Consider the following 22,821-nt stretch of genomic DNA (forward strand, 5'->3'; position numbering starts at 1 on the left):
AATCATTTAGAATGCTGAGTAGTGTGTAAACTGCAAATATTAGAGAATGATGTTATAAAAAAAAAAAAAACTATATAACTGAAAATAAAAATATGACAATATTTGCTTTGCTACTAATCTTCTAGTAATTATCCGTAGTACACAACCAATTCATTATATCATCATTTCTTTTTTAGCTTCAGTTCCTCTTTAACATTGCCATCCCTTTGACTACCTGTAACTTGCCCTCGAAAGAAAACCTCCCCCACTAATGCCTTGTACACACACTAGGCGAAACTCTGCCGAGGTGGCTGACAAAGATTGCACTTTTTATTTATAAGCTGGAATTGGTAAAACTGAGAAAACATGTTTTTTTTTTCCCCATTTTAAAATGCATAGAAAACAATTGTTCAAGGGATAAAATGCCATACAATGAACGCCTAGTTATTCTTGGAAAAAAAAACATTTATTTCATTTAGGTGTCGTAAGTAGGGATAAAGTTATTGCTGATTAAATTAGGACATAGCTAAAATGTCAAAACTGCTCTGGTCCATAACTGGAGAAATAAGTTCTGGATGTGAAGTGGTTAATATATGCTCTCTCACAGAGTTATGCAATGCTCTGGGATACCCGTTGCTGTGCGGCGGACCCAATATTATAATTACATGCAGCTAGTTGTAATAAGCGCTTTTATAACCCCTGGAAGCAGGAAAACACTCTTGTAGGCTTGGAAAGCTGCCAGTAATTATGTCTCCCTTCAGAGATCCTGGGCTGGGTAGGACAATCTCTATTCTCAGCCGGTGAGATGTTGGAGCTGCTGATGCTGTTCGGCATGCAGGCAGAACTTGTGTCCGGGAGAACAAGGAAGGAGCGATGTATATGTGTGCTCGGGACTGTGCCACGTGCTTAGCTACATTACACAAACTGTCACATCTTGAAGGCTGAGCAGCTGCTGAGAACCATCTACAGTGTGTTTCCGCAGAGATCGCAAGAACAAAAAAGAGGGAGGGGAGGAGGATGCTATTTTCGGCTGCTCGAAAGTTCCAATCCTGAAAGCGCCGCGGCAGAGACATACATAGGCGGATGCAGATTCCACGCATGCCACGCGCGCTGGCCGTTCTTGTACCACTAATATCACATAACAAGCCCCTGCAGGGCCACAGAGAGCCTTACCATTCTACTAGTTACAGCTCTATCCAGTACAGTTTTTATAGACCAGTGCACTGTTCTTCCTAACCCCCTTCTCAGCCCCCCCCCCCCCCCCATCTCTGGACACCATACCTGGACACGCTGTCCAGCCACTGAGGAAGTCTATAAGTCTCCAGCGATTGGACAGAGCACATCCCAGACAGCCCTGACCTACTAAGGCCTTGTTCACTATAGGGACATTTCTGTGCGCTTTCCACAGCGCACTGCCCTGTGCGTTCAGCAAGGTATTGACTTTCCCATGTAATTAAATGCAGCTGGTTCATATCTATGTGCCGCACTGAGCAGCGTTACAAAAACATAGGGTTGCATGCATTTGTGTTTAGAGCTGTAAAGTGCACATCAATGCAAGTGAATAGGTGCGCTTTTTAGCACATAGAAGCTTGTACAAGCAGGGCTGTGGAGTCGGTCCAAAAATCCACCGACTCAGACTCCGACTCCGTTTAGGATTCCACCGACTCCTCGACTCCGACTCCTCTAATTTGCATATTACAATCTTGTTGATTAAAAGTATGTAACATGAAATTCGTCTCTTAACTGCCAACGCTTAGGAATTTTACAAGACCACTGAAGTGAGAAGGATATGTAGACTACTATATTTATTCCCTTTAGACTAAAACTAGTCCTTGGTAAGAGTACTTGTAAAAAGGTACAAACCGGAACAAAGAACATCTATCAGGACCTAGGCAATGTAAGTGTGGGTACATGTAAGAATGATGTGCAGGTACTCTGCAGGGGAATGAGGAGATTCTTCCTCTATTACACATTCTTCATGCACAGTCTGAACAAGGTTTATGGGTGACAGACAACACCTCTGTGTTCAATGTGCACAGCATTCTCAGTGGATTCCCTGCAGCTCTGTGGGGAGTGCATATGTAGAGTATAGTACTACTGTGTAACAAAGTAAACCTGAGACAGATGAAATTAAAGTTTTATACATACCTGGGGCTTCCTCCAGCCGCCTTCAGGATAATCAGTCCCTCGTTGTCCTCCTCCACCACCTGGATCTTCTGCTATGAGTCCAGGTACTTGAGCCAGTCGGGCGTAGTGCGCATGCACACACTCCGCCGCCAGGAGCATACTACACCTGTGCAGCACTATTGCGCAGGTGCAGAATGTTCCTGGCTGTGGGAGCGGCATGCGGCCGGACAGCGCTGACTGGCTGAATTACCAGGACTCATAGCAGAAGATCCGGGTGGTGGAGGACAGCGAGGGACTGATTAGCCTGAAGGGGGCTGGAGGAAGCCCCAGGTATGTATAAAACTTTACTTTTCATCCGTCTCAGGTGCCCTTTAATTTGTAGTCATCAAACCAAATTTTAACAACATATCAAATTATTTGATTTCATCAGCAAAGGGAGTGCATACATTTGCATAAATCAGCATCAGTGCAGAATTATTTCCATCTCATTGACCATCTCTATTCGTGACACAGCTACACATCAGGCTTTATTCTTACAGCATAGATGTTATTTAGTATATATAAGAGATTCCTGTGTACACATCATATATACAGTCACAATCAGATATGTATATCTGACCTTAAAAATACGGGGACTGCTTTATTGAAGCAGCACAAGTAACTAATTTTGATTGGTTTATTTCATTTTTGTGGACTAAGCACAGCTATTACTGTATATATACATTATTTTTAATGACTATTATCTGAGAAATAGAACATTTTATCATATTTTCTATTTTAATTACAGTTAAAAATTCATTAGGAGTCGGAGTCGGTGCATTTTTTCCCGACTCCAACTCCAGGCACCCAAAATTGCCCGACTCCACGACTCCGACTCCACAGCCCTGTGTACAAGTGCACAAAAGAGCATGTGTTTTTTTACCCCTAATCGGAAAAAAACACACATTTACATATAAAAACAAAGCTTTATTGACAACTGCTACAATAAGCAAAACGTGTTTTAAAGAAGCGCAACGCACAGAAACGCGCACAAAGGCATGCATTTTTACTACACGCTTTCACACATTTCTCAGAGCAGCAGATGTGATTCAGCGCGGATGGCAGTGTGATCGGATCGCAACGCGTATGATCGCATGCCATCTGCGCTACAGATCCCATTCACTACAGTGATAGGGATCTGTGCTGCGATTCCCAAAAATGCATGCAGCAGTGCGATAACGCATTGTACTGCTGAGCAGCGCATATGATGGGAACGGTAAAAGGGCTGTCTATGCACTTCTACCATTCTTGTGTGTTGCACACTATGTGCGCTGCCAAAATGTGCACGTCAGCGCGCATAGTCTGAACAAGGCCTAACACACAATCCAACACCGACTGGACAGAGAATAGAAGTAGGTGGAGAAGAGAAGAAGCCCCGCCTTGTCGGAGAGAGAAGCAGATGTGTGTAGCCGATGTCGTTTCTGATTGCGCTGCCCCGTATGCGCAGTAAGAGACAGCGCGGCCACATTTCCTATTTAATTATGCTGCTGGTGGTAAAATACTAAATATCTCTGCTTCCACACATCCTACACTCCTAAAATTTTCAGGGTAGGGAGGGGACCCCCAGAACGACCTCTATGCCAAATTGCAGACCCAGAGCCCCGCTGGTTCCCGAGATAGATTACAGAAACCTATCTCGGGAACCAGCGGGGCTCTGGGTCTGCAATTTGGCATAGAGGTCGATCTGGGGGTCCCCTCCCTACCCTGAACATTTGGGGAGTGTAGGATGTGTGGAAGCGAAGATATTTAGTATTTTACCACCAGCAGCATACTTAACTTCACACTAAGCATGCGTGCTACTCAGTGTGGAAGGGAGCTTCCGGGCAGCACAATCAGACATTACACCGGCACGGATAGTGCAGTAGTACAGCATGGGATCGGATGACTACACTACAGTCCCCATCACAACAGATCAATTGCATCAAGGCACCCCTAAGGGAGAGGTATACGGGGGCTGCCAAATTTATTTCCATTTAGGGCCGATTTACACTAGGAGCAGCATCAGTTTCCGATTGACTGTGGCTCCAGTTATACTGTGCAGCCGCAGTCCAAATCACTAAGGGCCTGTTTCCACTACACGCAGTGCGAAGCTGCTACATAGCCACATCGCGGCCGAACAGTAACCAACGCACAGCAACGCATATAGCGATTCAGCTGCGTGCTGCAGAAATCTGCAGCATGCCATCCAGATTTGCCATCCAGTAAGTCCAAATCTGTGCTGAATCTGCTGCATTTCTCCGCATGTGATCTGCACAAGAAACGCTGCCCAGCTATTTAATTTCCTGCTGTATAGATTGCTCATCTATACAGCAGGAAATGAAATAGCTGGGCAGCGTTTCTTGTGCAGATCACATGCGGAGAAATGCAGCAGATTCAGCACAGATTTGGGCTTACTGGACAGACTCTTAGGGCCTATTTCCACTAGTTCTGCATCAGTTTTTCTGCATCCAGATTTCAAAGGTAGTCTGAAGTGAGAATAAAAATAAAAAGCCAAATACTTACCTAAGGCGAGGGACGGCTCTGGATGCTATAGAGCCTTCCTGCTCCTCTCCCGATCCCCGCATTCCAACACAGGCTCCATTGTTCGGCCGTAGACTGCTCTCTTCCGGGCTAGGCTGAGTTGGCTTCTGGAGCACTCAGGCTTCAAAAGACGGGCTGCTCCGCACTCTTGCAGTACAGAGCCGCTGGTCTTCTGGAGTCTAAGTGCTTCCGAAGACTCCCGCTGTGGGAGATTCAAATGGAGTAGCCCGCGGGGGAACAAGAACGCCGTGGAGACACCAGGAAGGCTCTATAGCACTGTTCCCCAACCCTGTCCTCAAGGCCCACCAACAGTGCATGTTGCGTGGAAACCCACAGAGGTAGTTAATCAGCTCTGCTGCGACACTAATTGCCTCACCTGCGCATGTTTGTGGTTTCCTGCAAAACATGCACTGTTGGTGGGCCTTGAGGACAGAGTTGGGGATGGTGGTGGACCTTGAGGACAGAGTTGGGGGAACTCTGCTCTATAGGGCCCAGAGGCTTCGCTCTTAGGTGAGTATCTGTTTTTATTCCCACTTCAGACTTGCTTTATACAATTACCAGTTGCCTGGCAACCCAGCTGAAGTTTCTGGCATCAGCAGTATACGGATCACAAACACCTGTAAGAAGCATGCAGCTAATCTAGCCAGACGTCATTCAGAAACATCCGATCTGCATATGCTTCTTCAGGGTCTATGGGTAAATGCACTAGGCCCCCATGAAGAGATGGACTAGTCCAAAACCTGTAGATAGTCAGATTTTAACTGCTTACTTGTTTTGCTGTAATGTTCCTTTAAATCCATTCAGTAGATACTTATGTTCCCACTTACTGTCAACGCCAACAATGCCAGCTATGCAGCTTTTAAGCCAATCAAATTCTCTAGGAGTTTGTTTAATTTGTCCAATGCTGAACAGCATACAACTTGCACTGCAGGGTGCTTGCAACCTTAGAAAGATCCTCTCCTCACTGATTAGCTCTACTCCCCTTCTACAAAGAAGCAATGCCTTTTGTAAGTTAAGGTTGTTGCATAGATAAGACAAGACACAGAACATTTATATGCGCTTTTCTCCTGGCGGACTCAAAGCGCCAGAGCTGCAGCCACTAGGACGCGCTCTATAGGCAGTAGCAGTGTTAGGGAGACTTGCCTAAGGTCTCCTACTGAATAAGTGCTGGCTTACTGAACAGGCAGAGCTGAGATTCGAACCCAGGTCTCCTGTGTCAGAGGCAGAGCCCTTAACCATTACACCATCCAGCATACAGCAGACTGAACTTGCAGTGAACTTTCCCTGTTCTACACACAGTAGAGACATCACCAGAAACACAGCTATGTGGGGGAGAGGAGGGTAGAACCAGGCAGGAAGCAGTAACAGTGGAAGTACACTGCAATCAGCAGGTCTCTTACTGCAAGATACAAACACTGTCACATTTATTTGAAGACTGCCTTGAGTAAAGATTTGCTTTAAAAATTAAAAACAGTCTTCCCTGGAGAGTAGGTTTTAGAACATTTTACAAAAGTTTTGTTACAGCAGCTTCAATCCTTGGAGTTCTGTGGGTGGAAACACTTACATGATGCGTTGTAACAGGCATTGCTTAGTGCACCTAAAATGTGGTGCGATTTAGGGCTGGTGCACAGCAAGAGCGCTACGGAGCACTTTTAAAAATGCTTGTGCTTTGAAAAGAGATTGGCTAATGTATTTGAACGGGTTGGATCACACCAGAGTGATGTGATTTTCTCTCAAAAGCAGACTTGGTCCTGCAGCATTTCTGAAGTGTAGGGAAGTGGAAAATTGCTCTGTAAAGCACTAGAACAGAGCAATTTTCCAAGCGTTTGTTACAGAAGCCGTTCAGTTCAGAAAATCGATCTGAAAAAAATAACTTCAAAAAGCGCTGAGAGTTTGCGAGTCAGCTAGCGCTTTTTGGTGTGCACTGGCACTTAAAGTCTGAGCAGTTCACACCTTATCAGTTACAGCAATATGAAACCGATTCCACGGTTACAACGCACGACATGCAGCACGTTGCTAGAATTTCTCACGTTGACGCACATCTGTCAACAATCAAGCACATTGGTCAGTTGCTTTTTTTGCCTGTTATATCGCATGCCACTGAACATGGTTTGGGTTGCACTGTGCGTAGGTCACCCCATTATGGAACTTGCCAAAGTAACCCCGCCCCAAGGTATTACCAAATGTGGCTTGGGGTTACTTCAAGTGCTGAATGTGGTAAGCCCGAGCCACACACAGGGAAACCGGCAAGCAGGGATGTGCAGAGTGTGGAACGCAACGCACGTTCTCAGGATCTGGCCACAAGCAGCACATCATGTCCTCTGTACAGTGAGATGCAAAAGTTTGGGCAACCTTGTTAATAGTCATGATTTTCCTGTACATACCGTTGGTTGTTATGATAAAAATGTCAGTTAAACATATCATATAGGAGACACACAGTGATATTTGAGAAGTGAAATGAAGTTTATTGGATTTACACAAAGTGTGCAATAAATGTTTAACATTAGGCAGGTGCATACATTTGGGCACTGTTATTTTATCGATTCCAAAACCTTTAAAACTAATTATTGGAACTCAAATTGGCTTGGTAAGCTCAGTGACCCCTGACCTGCATACACAGGTGAATCCAATTATGAGAGAGAGTATTTAACCTCTTGACGACCAGCTAACGCCGATTGGCGTAAACTGGTTGTCTGCGGGTTACCATGGAAACGGTCGAGCGGCCTTTCCATGTCAGTTCACGGAGGGTGTCTCCGTGAACAGCCGGAGAGCCGCCGATCGCGGCTCGCCGGCAAAATGTAAACAGGCGGGGAAGAAATCCCCGCTGTTTACATCATACGGCGCTGCTGCGCAGCAGCGCCATAAGGCAGATCGGCAATCCCCGGCCTCTGATTGGCCGGGGATCGCCGGCATATGATAGTCTGAAGCCTATCCTTCAATGCGCAGGACGGAAATCCGTCCTGCACAGCTCACAGGGGGAGGGAGAGGGAGGCAGCGGCGAGACGGCGGAGAACGCTGCGGAGGGGGGCTTTGAAGAGCCCCCCCGCTAAGCAAATGCAGACGGTGGCGATCAGACCCCCCCCCAGCAGGACATCCCCCTAGTGGGAAAAAAGGGGGGGTAGTCTGATCGCCATGCTGCACTCCTGATCTGTGCTGCGGGCTGTAGAGCCCACGCAGCACCGATCATTGAAAAATCCCCTGGTCGGCAAGTGGTTAAGGGGGTCAATTGTAAGTATCCCTCCCCTTTTAATTTTCTCTGAAGAGTAGCAACATGGGGGTCTCAAAACAACTCTCAATTGACCTGAAGACAAAGATTGTTTACCATCATGGTTTAGGGGAAGGATACAAAAAGCTGTCTCGGAGATATCAGCTGTTTTCACAGTTAGGAACATATTGAGGAAATGGAAGACCACAGGCTCGGTTCAAGTCTCGAAGTGGCAGACCAAGAAAAATCTCAGATAGACAGAAGCGACGAATGGTGAGAACAGTCAGAGTCGACCCACAAACTAGCACCAAAGAGCTACAACATCATCTTGCTGCAGATGGAGTCACTGTGCATCGTTTGGCGCACTTTACACAAGGAGATGCTGTATGCGAGAGTGATGCAGAGGAAGCCTTTTTTCCACCCACAGAACTAACAGAGCCACTTGAGGTATGCTAAAGTACATTTGGACAAAGCAGCTTCATTTTGGAATAAGGTGTTGTGGACTGATGAAACTAAAAATGTAGTTACTTGGGTATAACAAGGGGCATTATGCATAGAGGAAAAACACAGCATTCCAAGAAAAACACCTGCTACCTAAAGTAAAATATGGTGGTGGTTCCATCATGCTGTGGGGCTGTGTGGCCAGTGCAGGGACTGGGAATCTTGTCAAAGTTGAGGGACGCATGGATTCCACTCAGCATCAGCAGATTCTGGAGACCAACGTCCAGGAATCAGTGACAAAGCTAAAGCTGCGCTGGGGCTGGATCTTTCAACAAGACAACTACCCTAAACACTGCTCAAAATCCACTGATGCACTCATGCAGAGGAACAAGTACAACGTTCTGGAATGGCCATCTCAGTCCCCAGACCTGAATATAATTGAAAATCTGTGGTGTGAGTTAAAGGAGAACTGTAGTGAGAGGGATATGGAGGCTGCCATATTTATTTCCTTTTAAGCAATACCAGTTGCCTGGCAGCCCTGATGGTCTATTTGCCTAAAGAAGTGTCTGAATCACACCAGAAACAAGCATGCAGCTAATCTTGTCATATCTGTCTAAATTTGTCAGAAACACCTGATCTGCTGCACGCTTGTTCAGGGCCTATGGCTGAAAGTATTAGAGGCAGAGGATTAGCTGAATAGCCAGGCAACTGGTATTGCTTAAAAGGAAATAAATATGGCAGCCTCCATATACCTCTCACTACAGTTCTCCTTTAAAGAGAGCTGTCCATGCTCAGAAGCCATCAAACATGAATGAACTAGAGATGTTTTGTAAATAGGAATGGTCCAAAATACCTTCAACCAGAATTCAGACTCTCAATGGAACCTACAGGAAGCGTTTAGAGGCTGTTATTTCTGCAAAAGGAGGCTCTACTAAATCTTGATTTCATTTATTTTTTGTGGTGCCCAAATTTATGCACCTGCCTAATTTTGTTTAAACATTTATTGCACACTTTCTGTAAATCCCCAAAAAACTTTATTTCACGTCTCAAAAATCAATGTGTGTGTGTCTCCTATATAATATGTTTAACTGACATGTTTTATCGTAACAACCAATGATTTATACAGGAAAATCATGACGATTGACAAGGTTGCCCAAACTTTCACATCCCACTGTATGTATGCAGCAAAAATACATAATCAGACAGGGAGGTTATAAAATGTGCCTAAGCATGGACAGTGGTTTCTCGCTATAAACCATCCTTGCTAACTGCTTTCTATGCAGAAGTTATAACATTCCTGGACTTATCTGTTCCAGGTGTGAGAATGATTATAGCTAGAGGATGTTAATTATAGCCAAGTAATGAGCAATGGCAGGTGTGGGGTTAAAAACAAGGCTCTCATGACAGGAGGATTACATGCACGGCATCTTATTCTCAGCCATCATGTAAACATGTCGGTTAAGTGCTGAAGGTGGATTCTGGTTTAGATTCAGGATGTGGTTTGCCGGTGTCCTTTGATAGGCATCGTTTCAAACCTCCAATTAAAGGACACCTACATATTCAGGAAGTAGCATTTAGAACAGAATAACAGCTGTTTGGTCAGACCTGGACAACCTGCAGAAGCTCATCTGGCAGCCCCACAGAAATATGGCCTTCACTCAATATGCAATTTACAAAAAAACTGGACTAATCAGAAGAGAAACGCTATGTTGACAAAAGTTTTAGAATGGAATGAAAAAAATAAAATAAATAAAAAATGAGGGACCCTGAGCAGCGGCCTAAAATGAAAATCTGGACTTACCTGGGGATTCCTCCAGCACCCTGTAGCCAGCGAGGTCCCCCGGCATCCTCTTCCTACCCTCTGTGGTCCCGCTGGTGGCTCTGCGAATGCGCGGTTCAGTCTTTATAGAGACCTGGGAACTGCAGGACCCTTACGGCGACCGACGTGATGGTGCGCACATGCAACTTCAGCCCAAGCCACCGGATAACCAGAGCCGCCAGCTGGACCATGGAAGGGAGGAAGAGGATGCTGGGGACTTCACGGGCTACGGGGGAGGGTGCTGGATTTTCATTTTAGGCCACTGCTCAGAGTCCCCTTTAATCCTTAAGCCTCCTGCATGCAAACGCCTGACTTTAGTCCGCTGAGACCGCCTCAGCTAACTATTAGGCGTAAGTATAACACCTAACGACCCCCCGATGCCCAACCTGCCAGACGGAACCCCAGCGACGCCGATCCCACGGTTTGCGCCGCTAGACATCACGCATACAGCGTTCATTATCCTTCCACTTACACAGCTGACACGTGTTTTTGCAGCCCAGCAATATCACCCAGAGGGGATAAGCTCTCTAACAGGCGTGTGTACGGACCCTTACATATAATGAAAAATCTCCTGGGCTAAGAGATAAGCTAACTTGTACTGCTCTCTGCAGTGAAAGTGAACGTTTTTACACACAGGGGATGCTTGGGAATGCAATGCAGGGCTGTGGAGTCGAAGTCTGACCAATTTTGGGTACCTGGAGTCAGAGTTGGTGGTTTCATAAATGGGAGGAGTCGGATGATCTTTGTACCAACTCCACAGCCCTGGTCAAACATTCTTTTATCTAAGAGAAATGACTGAACATTTTAGTTTTAGGAGTATAATCCCACAAAGTGTAAAGCAGCTTGTTTAAAAACTTGAATCACATAGGAGGTGATCTAATAAGGTTTGTTTTTTACTCGTGGTGGAGTGGAGATCCGAGATACAATTATCTTCCCCATCCATTATTGTACTAAGCCAGGTCAGGTTTCCTTTTCTGCATTGATTTAGAGCACATGCTCTGAAACTGTCCTCATGTTTCACCAACAAGGGAATTAGTCGCTGACTGAAGGAAGCCTATAGAATTCCTTGCGCTCTCATGTTTACATCCACAGGCATGCTCTGTTCTTTAGGCCTGAGGGCCAGTGTGAGATTTACTGCAACTCTTATTCTCCCACAGTACACCAGACTGGTCAGCAGATGCCATTTACTGCAAAGTTCTGCCTCTAAACATGTGGTGTCACTATTCCTACAGCTTATCGATAAAGGTACACACATTACATGGCGCTCTGCAGAAAGATCAAAAGGCACTATGTCAATAACCTGCGTGCTGAAAGCAGGCTGGAGAGCTGGCCTGTAAATGGAAAGAACTTGATAAAAGCACCAGTCAGGCCTAAGCAACTCCCACCATGCTAGAGTTTTGTCAGTGCTTCCCTAGGACACAAGTCCTCAGGCCCCTTTCACACGGGCACTTTCCTGCACCGGCCGGGTGCTTGTTAGTGCTCAGTAGCGGTGCTGCAAAGGCGCCCTCTTCATAAAGTCAGATCTGAGTGCAGCCGCACTCAGAATTAACATGTCACAGCCCTCAGCTGCCCTTTAACGCCACTGTGTGCCAGCACCTCACACTAGTAGTGTTACTACCACTGCAATTCAGCTGCATTTAAATTGCCCCCAAATTGCACTGGCGGGTTGCAGATGGGAGACTGAGCTGCTCGGCAAGCGCAAAGTTCAGCCTCCCGTCTGAAAGAGGCCTAAAGCAAACCTGTAACGTCCAAAACAAACAAAAAAATGTTGAATGCTTACAAGTAAAGGGAAGTGTCTGAATGTTCTAGAGGCTTTTAAGTCCTCCTTGACTCCACCGCCGCTGGCTGGGACCCTCTTCTAGTTTGCGGCTGCTCTCCTCTATGTAGGAGCACGGCAGCTCATGTAGCACAAAGCCGCTTGTGAATATGCGCAGTACAGCCACACTCATACACTGAGAGAAGCGCAGCCACAAGGACATATCCCATATAACTTGCTGGATATGTTCAGAGGGTCCCTGCACAGCAACAGTGGGCTCCAAGGTGGATGGATTAGGAAGCCTCTGGAGCATCTTGACTCTTCCCTCTTTAAACTCCTTAGCAGTAACCATGAGCTACACTCTGGGTGGAAAAACCGCAGATCAGAGCGGTATCCCCGAGCTACATTTGTGGTAGCCGCCGGAAGGTCCATGCAGAGCAGAGCACGCAGCGGGCGTTCTCACTCACCTTCCTGGGTGACCCAGACGCTGGCAGCCGTTCCTCTTCCTGTCCACAGAGGCTCTGCATCCCCCTGGTGAGATCGCCGACTGCCGTCATGACGACAGCCAGCAATCTCACTATAGGGTTCACAGCGCCACCCGGAGGACTTGATTGAGAACTGCAGCTCTGGATCCCAGGGAGGTGAGTAAGTGCAGGGGCTGCTCCAGGCTCTCACCTGATATGATTTTTTTTTTCTTGCTTTTAGGATCTAAAAGCACAGCGCAGCCTCCCCGACATGTCCGATTCCCCTTTTCGATGGATCGTTAGGTCGATTTCGAATACTTTGCATGAGAATCGACCTAACAATCATTGAAATGCACTCGGAAATGCTCTAAGCACTCCTAATGGTGATTTGTCAAAATAAACCTCAGGGCTCTTCCACACTACAGGATTATCTCAGCAAAAACCCCAAATTTCCTTACAAACTTTTTTTTTTTTGCGCACGTAAGTATTATTTCCTACTTATAGCTATGGTTACCAAGAAATATGTATAACCAAAAACTCCACAAGAAGAAGTCAATGCAGCACACACAAATCAATGCCTCAATCTGAATGGACCCACTAAATACTTTGCACTGTGCCTTTTTTTAAAATCCCTTACGAATTGGCATAGTTTAAAGGGAACCAGAGGTGAGAGAGATATGGAGGCTGCCATATGTATTTCCTTGTTAACAATGCCAGTTGCCTGTAAGCCCTGTTGAACTTCATGCATAAGTAGGGTCTGTGTCAAAACCCTGGAACAAGCATATGACTAACAGTAAAACCTGAGTCAGAGTGCCTGATCTGCTGCATGCTTGTTCAGGGTCTATGGCTCAAAGTATTAGAGACAGAGGTTCAGCAGGACAGCCAGGCAACTGGTGTTTAAAAGGAAATAAATACGGCAGCCTCCACATCCCTCTCACCTCAGGTATCCTTTAAAGAGAACCTGTACTGAGTAAAAATATTTAAAATAAACACATGAGGTAACTTCAAATGAACATTGCATAGTTACCTTGCCATCAGTTCCTCTCAGAAGCGCTCCATTTTCTCCTGACAATAATCCCATCCAGCTCTGACAATATTTTGTCAGATCTGAAATATATCAGTTGCTGTCAGTAAAATATCAGCTGCTGTCAGTTACAGCTGAGAGGAAAACTGATGTACCAGGCAATGTTCATGTTCCCCTATGGCTCAAGTGGGCGATGTTACAGTTTAACTGTGTGCTGACCAGAAAGCTGTTATGGGTATTGGCTATTTTCAAAATGGAGGACGGAAAATTCCCTTGATCATAGTGAACGAATAGGACGCAGGACAGGAGAAAGACACTGAGGAGTAGACTACATGGATGGTAAGTATGACTTGTGTATGCCTATTTTGACTTTTATTTTCAGTACAGGTTTTCTTTAAGGCCTCTTTTTCTACGGCAGTTGAACTGTGTGCTCAGCAAGCAGTTACCAGGAAGCAGTGAGCAGTTGTGAGAGTTTGAGAGGCGTTTCACTGCCTATCAACTGCCCGTGGAAAAAGAGGCCAGAAAGACGTCTTGGGTGTTCAATGATATGCTAATAATTTAGAGTTGGTACAAATATTCTGATAATCTAAATGCAAATTTATGTGGCTTGGACTTGGGCTAAGGGTAGTCTGATTCCAAGATGCATAATGCAATTTGCCTCAACTCAAACGTATTAGCAACTTCTTGAACTTCTGCAGTTTATTGCAATAATGTATCAAAGTCTCTAGGATTGCTCGAACATGAAAGATAAAAGTATCCATTGCATAATTATTGCCAAAAACCAGAGCACACCAGTCACATACCGGAAACTGCTACAACACTTTCAGAAGTTTATGCCACTCGTGAAGAACTACTAGTCCCAACATTCCCTGTGATATAAAAATGCACTGCTGCTCAGAAATTAGAAATTCTTGTATGACAAGCGAAGGAAACTATGCATTCTTGTTGCAAAGACTTCACCTAGACATGACAGAGAAGTCCCATAATGAGCAGAATGTGATGCAAGTCTATCAAGAACACCACCTGACAAAAAGACAACATGGAAAAATACTCTGATCATAACTTGAATCAGTTAGTGGGACTAACGGAGCACTACAAATCCCAGCATGGGCTCACCCTGATGCAGAACCACAAAACCCAGCACAATGACTGGCAGAGTACTGCAAACTCCCAGCATGGCCTGACCCTGGCAGAGTACAAATGCCAGCATGGCCTGATCCTAGCAGAGTACTACAAATGCCAGCACGATCCAACACTGAATTCCAGCACGGTCTGACAGGGAACTACAAGTCCCAGCACGGTCTGACTGGCAATGAACTACAAGTCCCAGCACGGTGTGACAGTGAACTACAAGTCCCAGCATGGTGTGACAGTGAACTACAAGTCCCAGCACAGTCCAACAGTGAACTACAAGTCCCAGCATGGTCTAACAGTGAACTACAAGTCTCAGCATGGTCTGACTGACAATGAACTACAAGTCCCAGCATGGTCTGACTGACAATAAACTACAAGTCCCAGCATGGTCTGACTGACAGTGAACTACACGTCCCAGCATGGTCTGACAGTGAACTACACGTCCCAGCATGGTCTGACAGTGAACTACAAGTCCCAGCATGGTCTGACTGACAGTGAACTACAAGTCCCAGCATGGTCTGACTGACAGTGAACTACAAGTACCAGCACAGTCTGACAGTGAACTACAAGTCCCAGCACAGTCTGACTGACAGTGAACTACAAGTGCCAGCATGGGCTGACAGGGAACTACAAGTCCCAGCACAGTCTGACTGACAGTGAACTACAAGTCCCAGCACGGTCTGACAATGAACTACAAGTCCCAGCATGGTCTGACTGATAGTGAACTACAAGTCCCAGCATGTTCTGAATGACAGTGAACTACAAGCCCCAGCATGGTCTTACAGTGAACTACAAGTCCCAGCACAGTCTGACTGACAGTGAACTACAAGTGCCAGCATGGTCTGACAGGGAACTACAAGCCCCAGCACAGTCTGACAGTGAACTACAAGTCCCAACACAGTCTGACTGACAGTGAACTACAAGAACCAGCACAGTCTGACAGTGAACTACAAGTCCCAGCACAGTCTGACTGACAGTGAACTACAAGTGCCAGCATGGTCTGACAGGGAACTACAAGTCCCAGCACAGTCTGACTGACAGTGAACTACAAGTCCCAGCACGGTCTGACAATGAACTACAAGTCCCAGCATGGTCTGACTGACAGTGAACTACAAGTGCCAGCATGGTCTGACAGGGAACTACAAGTCCCAGCATGGTCTGACTGACAGTGAACTACAAGTGCCAGCATGGTCTGACAGTGAACTACAAGTCCCAGCATGGTCTGACTGACAATGAACTACAAGTCCCAGCATGGTCTGACTGACAGTAAACTACAAGTCCTAGCATGTTCTGAATGACAGTGAACTACAAGCCCCAGCATGGTCTTACAGTGAACTACAAGTCCCAGCACGGTCTGACTGACGAACTACAAGTCCCAGCATGGTCTGACTGACAATGAACTACAAGTCCCAGCATGGTCTGACTGACAGTAAACTACAAGTCCCAGCATGGTCTGACTGACAGTAAACTACAAGTCCCAGCATGTTCTGAATGACAGTGAACTACAAGCCCCAGCATGGTCTTACAGTGAACTACAAGTCCCAGCATGGTCTGACTGACAGTGAACTACAAGTCCCAGCATGGTCTGACTGACAATGAACTACAAGTCCCAGCATGGTCTGACTGACAATGAACTACAAGTCCCAGCATGGTCTTACTGACAATGAACTACAAGTCCCAGCATGGTCTTACTGACAATGAACTACAAGTGCCAGCATGGTCTGACCGACAATGAACTACAAGTGCCAGCATGGTCTGACTGCCAGTGGACTACAAGTGCCAGCAAGGTCCGACTGCCAGTGGACTACAAGTGCCAGCAAGGTCCGACTGACAATGAACTACAAGTGCCAGCATGGTCTGACTGCCAGTGGACTACAAGTGCCAGCATGGTCTGACTGACAATGAACTACAAGTGCCAGCATGGTCTGACTGACAATGAACTACAAGTGCCAGCATGGTCTGACTGCCAGTGGACTACAAGTGCCAGCAAGGTCCGACTGACAATGAACTACAAGTCCCAGCACGGCCTGACTGACAGTGAACTACAAGTGCCAGCATGGTCTGACTGCCAGTGAATTACAAGTGCCAGCATGGTCTGACTGCCAGTGAACTACAAGTGCCAGCATGGTCTGACTGCCAGTGAACTACAAGTGGCAGCATGGTCTGACTGCCAGTGAACTACAAGTGCCAGCATGGTCTGACTGACAATGAACTACAAGTGCCAGCATGGTCTTACTGACAATGAACTACAAGTCCCAGCACGGTCCGACTGACAATGAACTACAAGTCCCAGCACGGCCTGACTGACAATGAACTACAAGTGCCAGCACGGCCTGACTGACAATGAACTACAAGTGCCAGCATGGTCTGACTGACAGTAAACTACAAGTGCCAGCATGGTCTGACTGACAGTAAACTACAAGTGCCAGCATGGCCTGACTGACAGTGAACTACAAGTCTCAGCAAGGTCCAACTGACAATGAACTACAAGTCCCAGCACGGCCTGACAATGAACTACAAGTCCCAGCACGGCCTGACAATGAACTACAAGTCCCAGCACGGCCTGACTGACAATGAACTACAAGTCCCAGCACGGCCTGACTGACAATGAACTACAAGTCCCAGCACGGCCTGACTGACAATGAACTACAAGTGCCAGCATGGTCTGACCGACAGTGAACTTCAAGTCCCAGCATGGTCCAACAGTGAACTACAAGTCCCAGCACAGTCCGACAGTGAACTACAAGTCCCAGCACAGTCTGACAGAGTGAACTACAAGTCCCAGCATGTTCTGAATTACAGAGAACTACAAGTCCCAGCATGGTCTGACTGACAGTGAACTACAAGTCCCAGCACAGTCTGACAGGGAACTACAAGTCCCAGCATGGTCTGACTGACAGTGAACTACAAGTCCCAGCACAGTCTGACAGGGAACTACAAGTCCCAGCATGGTCTTACTGACAATGAACTACAAGTCCCAGCATGGTCTGACTGACAATGAACTACAAGTCCCAGCATGGTCTGACTGACAATGAACTACAAGTCCCAGCATGGTCTGACTGACAATGAACTACAAGTCCCAGCATGGTCTGACTGACAATGAACTACAAGTCCCAGCATGGTCTGACTGACAATGAACTACAAGTCCCAGCATGGTCTGACTGACAATGAACTACAAGTCCCAGCATGGTCTGACTGACAATGAACTACAAGTGCCAGCATGGTCTGACTGACAATGAACTACAAGTGCCAGCATGGTCTGACTGACAATGAACTACAAGTCCCAGCATGGTCTGACTGACAATGAACTACAAGTGCCAGCATGGTCTTACTGACAATGAACTACAAGTCCCAGCATGGTCTGACTGACAATGAACTACAAGTCCCAGCATGGTCTTACTGACAATGAACTACAAGTCCCAGCATGGTCTTACTGACAATGAACTACAAGTGCCAGCATGGTCTTACTGACAATGAACTACAAGTGGCAGCACAGTCTGACAGTGAACTACAAGTCCCAGCAAGGTCCGACTGACAATGAACTACAAGTCCCAGCACAGCCTGACAGACAATGAACTACAAGTCCCAGCACGGCCTGACTGACAATGAACTACAAGTCCCAGCACGGCCTGACAATGAACTACAAGTCCCAGCACGGCCTGACAATGAACTACAAGTCCCAGCACGGCCTGACAATGAACTACAAGTCCCAGCATGGTCTGACTGACAGTGAACTACAAGTACCAGCACGGTCCGACTGACAATGAACTACAAGTCCCAGCACAGCCTGACAGACAATGAACTACAAGTCCCAGCACGGCCTGACTGACAATGAACTACAAGTCCCAGCACGACCTAACAATGAACTACAAGTCCCAGCATGGTCTGACTGACAATGAACTACAAGTGCCAGCACGGCCTGACTGACAATGAACTACAAGTGCCAGCACGGCCTGACTGACAATGAACTACAAGTCCCAGCACGGCCTGACTGACAATGAACTACAAGTCCCAGCACGGTCTGACCGACAGTGAACTTCAAGTCCCAGCACGGTCCGACAGTGAACTACAAGCCCCAGCACAGTCCGACAGTGAACTACAAGCCCCAGCACACTCCGACAGTGAACTACAAGCCCCAGCACAGTCCGACAGTGAACTACAAGTCCCAGCACGGTCTGACTGGCAATGAACAACAAGTCCCAGCACATTCTGACTGACAATGAACTACAAGTGCCAGCATGGTCTGACCAACAGTGAACTACAAGTCCCAGCACAGTCCAACAGTGAACTACAAGTCCCAGCACGGTCCGACAGTGAACTACAAGTTCGAGCACAGTCCAACAGTGAACTACAAGTCCCAGCACAGTGTGACTGACAATGAACTACAAGTCCCAGCATGGTCTGACTGACGAACTACAAGTCCCAGCATGGTCTGACTGACAATGAACTACAAGTCCCAGCATGGTCTTACTGACAGTGAACTACAAGTCCCAGCATGGTCTGACTGACAGTGAACTACAAGTCCCAGCACAGTCTGACAGAGTGAACTACAAGTCCCAGCATGTTCTGAATGACAGTGAACTACAAGCCCCAGCATGGTCTTACAGAGTGAACTACAGATCCCAGCATGGTCTGACTGACAGTGAACTACAAATCCCAGCATGGTATGAGAGTGAACTACAGATCCCAGCATGGTCTGACACTGCTGATGAACCCCAACATCTGTCAAGGCCAATTACAACAAAACCCCTGTTGTCACCAGCAATCCCCTTGAACTTCATACTCAGACACTGAAGTTGTTGCCCATGGCAACCTCCCTGCCCCTCCTGGTTGCTATGAGCAACAGCTTCACCTCTTCCCCAGCACTCCGACCGCCTCCTCCTGCCTGTCTGGAAATGCTGGCACTTGTATTCCCCCTCATCAGTACAGCATGGCAGGGCCTTTGTTATGGCAGCAGGGGGGAGTCTCAGAGGGAGGGGGGGCATTTCCAAACGGGCTGCCAGCCCCTCCCCCAGAGACACCCCCACACTCACCCCGACACCCCCTCCGCAGGGAGACCCTCTGCTCACCCCGGCCCGCCACACTCACACTCTCCTCTCTGTCTGTCTCTTCTCACTCAGGCGTTTCAAAATGGCGGCTGCTGGAGTTCGGTCACGTGATCCGCCTTGACAGATCAGGTGGGAGCTGGCTGGCGTGACGTCACGGGGGCTCGGCGCTGGGAGGATTCGGCGGCGGCGCGGGAGAAGCGCGAGGAGGGGGGCGTGGCCGCCCGTTGCCGGGCTACCTGAGCTGTAGGTGAAGTGATGCGTGAGGCGGCTGCTGAGGGCTGAGGCAGCTATAGAGCAGAGACAGGGCCTATCATACCTATCATATACTGAATACTACACGTAAGAGGCATGCAAAGCACAGTCACAAAATCAATATTACATTCAGAGCACTGCTAGGGATCCCCACAGACCAGCCTGCCTCACCCCTCTAAGCTCAGCTGCTATGGCTGCCTGGGTCACCCTGTATATCTCTCCTATACAGCTTCAATCCCTTCCTGGAGGAGTTTTATTTTTTGATACGCTTTTGCTGAGCTTACATAACTTCAATTATAAGAAAAAAAAACATCAAAGATTAAAAAGTAAGACTGAAAAAAAAATCAGAATTGAGCAAGAGTGCGGCCATTTTGTTTTATTGTCAAAAAACACCTCCCGCTTTTCCCTGCCCTATCCCTTATTTGCCGTCCTTTATTAAAGACGGCGTAGTAAAATATTCCGTCAGAAGCTATTGTTAGACCGCAGGTTATTTTTTAGGATCATTCTATTGTTTGTCATGTCCACAAGACAATTTTTCTTTTTTTTTTAACCCAAGGTGTCACACCAGCGTATTCAATAAGCGGTATTTGGAATCGAAGGTGACTAAATAAATATAATTTTTTTTTATTTGTTTTTTTTTTTATTTATTTTATTCTTTATTTATTTATTATTATTTTTTCCCCTACAGCCAGACTTTCAAATACAATAAACCACAAAAATCTTTCCCATTTGAGGCGTTCGGCAACTTCCTGATTAAATTTTGATGGGGGTTGAAGACCCTACCCAAGCGGTGGATAACCTGAGTGACATTTGGCATAATTATTGCTGTTTAATTACGGTTTTTATGAGTGACACATCAGTGAGGCGAAGGGGGATAATTATTCCGTCGTGAGTGACAATTTTTTAAAAATGTATGCTTGTCAGTGACAATGATGGACACTTGCTAGGCGCGCGAATCGAAACCTGCCACGGTTTGTTGGCCGACGTGAGTGACATTAAGGGTTTTCGTACAAAAGCTGGAAGTCTAATGATTCGGTTATAATATTTATGAGTGACAATCTAGCAATGCATAGGGGTCTCAGTGTGGACATGAGTGATACTATTTAGATGTAAGTGAAATTCCCAGGCAATGAGGGATAGTAAAGTAGGTCTGCATACCCCGCACTTTATTACCACCTGTCAGGCTGCGCTAACGTTTTTCATTAAATGTCACCCAAATGGCAGTTATGACAGCGGAAAAGTGAATGTGGCCTAAAGGTTTGCTTCAAGACAATATGCATAATATATTTCACCATACATCCGTATTTTAAAAAGATGTAATTGCACCGCCTAGCAATATTCATGTCTTGCCAACCATTTGCTGCTGGGGAATGAGATTTTTTTTTATTATTATTATTATTTTAAGAACCAATGAGTTGGGAGAGTGGCTTCCTGACTAAAATCCTTAACTATTAAAACCCGAGACCATTTGAAAGTTCTACGCAACCGCCTCTGTCTCCCCCTTGCCGTTCATTAGCTCAAACACTGTTGCCGCTTCGCGTTGGCAAGGTGCAAGCAAGCAGCTAAATGAGCGGCTTTTACCATAAAGGTCCTCGCTTGCTGCTGGGGTAGGTGGGAGCGCACATTTTTCAAGTTCCCGGAAATTCCAGTCTTTCATTCCCTCGTAGTTTAAATCTTTAGCAGGCCCAAAATAAGGTTTCGGGGCCTGCCAAGCGGCAGTCAGAGTCGCTAACAGAATCTGGAATAAATTGGAAGCTGCAGAATCCTGGCAGGTTTTTGGACTGAGGATAGAGAAGTGCGTAGTACTTTTTTTTCAACTTTGCAGTGCACATTGTACAAAAATAAAGCTTTATTTTAGAACAACTTTTTATGTCTTAAGGGCCTGTCCACACTTGTCTGTATTTGTGCTATTAAACACTGAATAAGGCTGCTTTTTCGCATACAAATTCTGTTCATTTCTGTACTGCTAGGGCAGTATTGCTAGATGACATATAGAAGCATTGCAGGCTTATAAAATTGCAATAAATACACATTTGAAAAGTTGAGTAATTTTACCAAAGAAAGTTCACTGATCCTTCTGCCCCTTCTAACGGACAAAAACAAATAAGTAACCCCTAACTTTAATTAACAAAGTATTTCTGTAAGCAGGTAATTGTAAAAGGAGCCTAAAAGACATATTATTTTAAAATACAGGCTACGGTTTTGGCCAAGACCTTATGCTACTCGAATGTAAGAAGCATATCTATGTAAAATTGGTATTTTTGCCATTGCATTTAAACCTGTGTACAGAGGAACTGTAGTGAAAATAACAATGTATAAATTGCTTTTTTTTTTTTTACAATATTAATTTATAGATGATTTAGTCAGTGTTTGCCTATTGTAAAATGTTTCCTCTCCCTTAATTACATTTTTTAATTTCTCACAGGTGGCAGCATCTTTACTGCTGGCAGGTGATGTCTGCGGGAGGAGATACTGCTTGCTTCGCAGTTGGAAACAGCCCTTATTTCCCACAAAGTTTCACAGACAGCAAACTGTCAGGACCGGACCATGGTCATGACATCACGCTGTGGGAGGGGTTTCACCACAATATCAGCGATACAGATGATCTATTCGAGATAAGGTAAAGATTTCTTGTGGGAAAGGGGGTATCAGCTTTGGATTGGGATGAGGTTTAATCCTTGGATAAAGTGTCTCTTTAAGCATGTTAATGTGCTGTGAGAGATGTATAAGTTGCCATCACTTACCTCCTTTTAGTAAATGCTACCTGCCTGGGTAACATGCTGATCTTTTAGCTCCAGCTATTTTGGAGTCACGAGGAATCTTGCTTCGTATTCTGAAGGAGGCCAAAATGCCCTGTCTACATACTCATTTTGGGTCAGTCACACATGATATCAACCACTTCAGGCCCATAGGCTTTCACCCCCCCCCCCCCTCCCACCAGTGAACCGGCTATTTTTTTTACAATCACAATTCCTGCTAGATTTGGTAAAGCAGGCAAAGGGTGTATGACAGT

At 46.1% G+C, this 22,821-nt stretch overlaps 2 protein-coding genes across 27 annotated transcripts in view; one reads left to right on the top strand and one right to left on the bottom strand.

The window, feature by feature from the left end:
* ZNF507 (zinc finger protein 507) overlaps window positions 1-19,669 on the bottom strand; it is a 56,372-nt gene extending 36,703 nt beyond the window's left edge. For 2 of the 3 annotated variants that reach the window (XR_011024941.1, XM_068261673.1), the window contains exon 1: window positions 19,597-19,669. The gene's annotated coding sequence lies outside the window, so the exon portion shown is untranslated. Of the gene's footprint in view, window positions 1-19,577 lie in introns of all 3 variants that reach the window. The other variant, XM_068261674.1, reaches the window with a different exon arrangement.
* Window positions 19,670-19,807: 138 nt separating this feature from the next.
* Window positions 19,808-22,821, top strand: part of LOC137539170 (uncharacterized) — an 892,710-nt gene continuing 889,696 nt past the window's right edge. For 20 of the 24 annotated variants that reach the window (XR_011024946.1, XR_011024947.1, XR_011024948.1 and 17 more), the window contains exons 1-2: window positions 19,808-20,134; window positions 22,234-22,428. Coding sequence is in view for 4 of the 24 variants with exons in the window: in XM_068261677.1 (XP_068117778.1) it covers window positions 22,262-22,428 (167 nt within the window). In the remaining 20 variants the exon portion in view is untranslated. Of the gene's footprint in view, window positions 20,135-20,364; window positions 20,408-22,233; window positions 22,429-22,821 lie in introns of all 24 variants that reach the window. The other 4 variants (XR_011024945.1, XR_011024944.1, XR_011024943.1 and 1 more) reach the window with 4 other exon arrangements.

Source organism: Hyperolius riggenbachi, chromosome 11 (assembly GCF_040937935.1).
Source record: "Hyperolius riggenbachi isolate aHypRig1 chromosome 11, aHypRig1.pri, whole genome shotgun sequence".
In the NCBI taxonomy this organism is placed as follows: Eukaryota; Metazoa; Chordata; class Amphibia; order Anura; family Hyperoliidae; genus Hyperolius; species Hyperolius riggenbachi.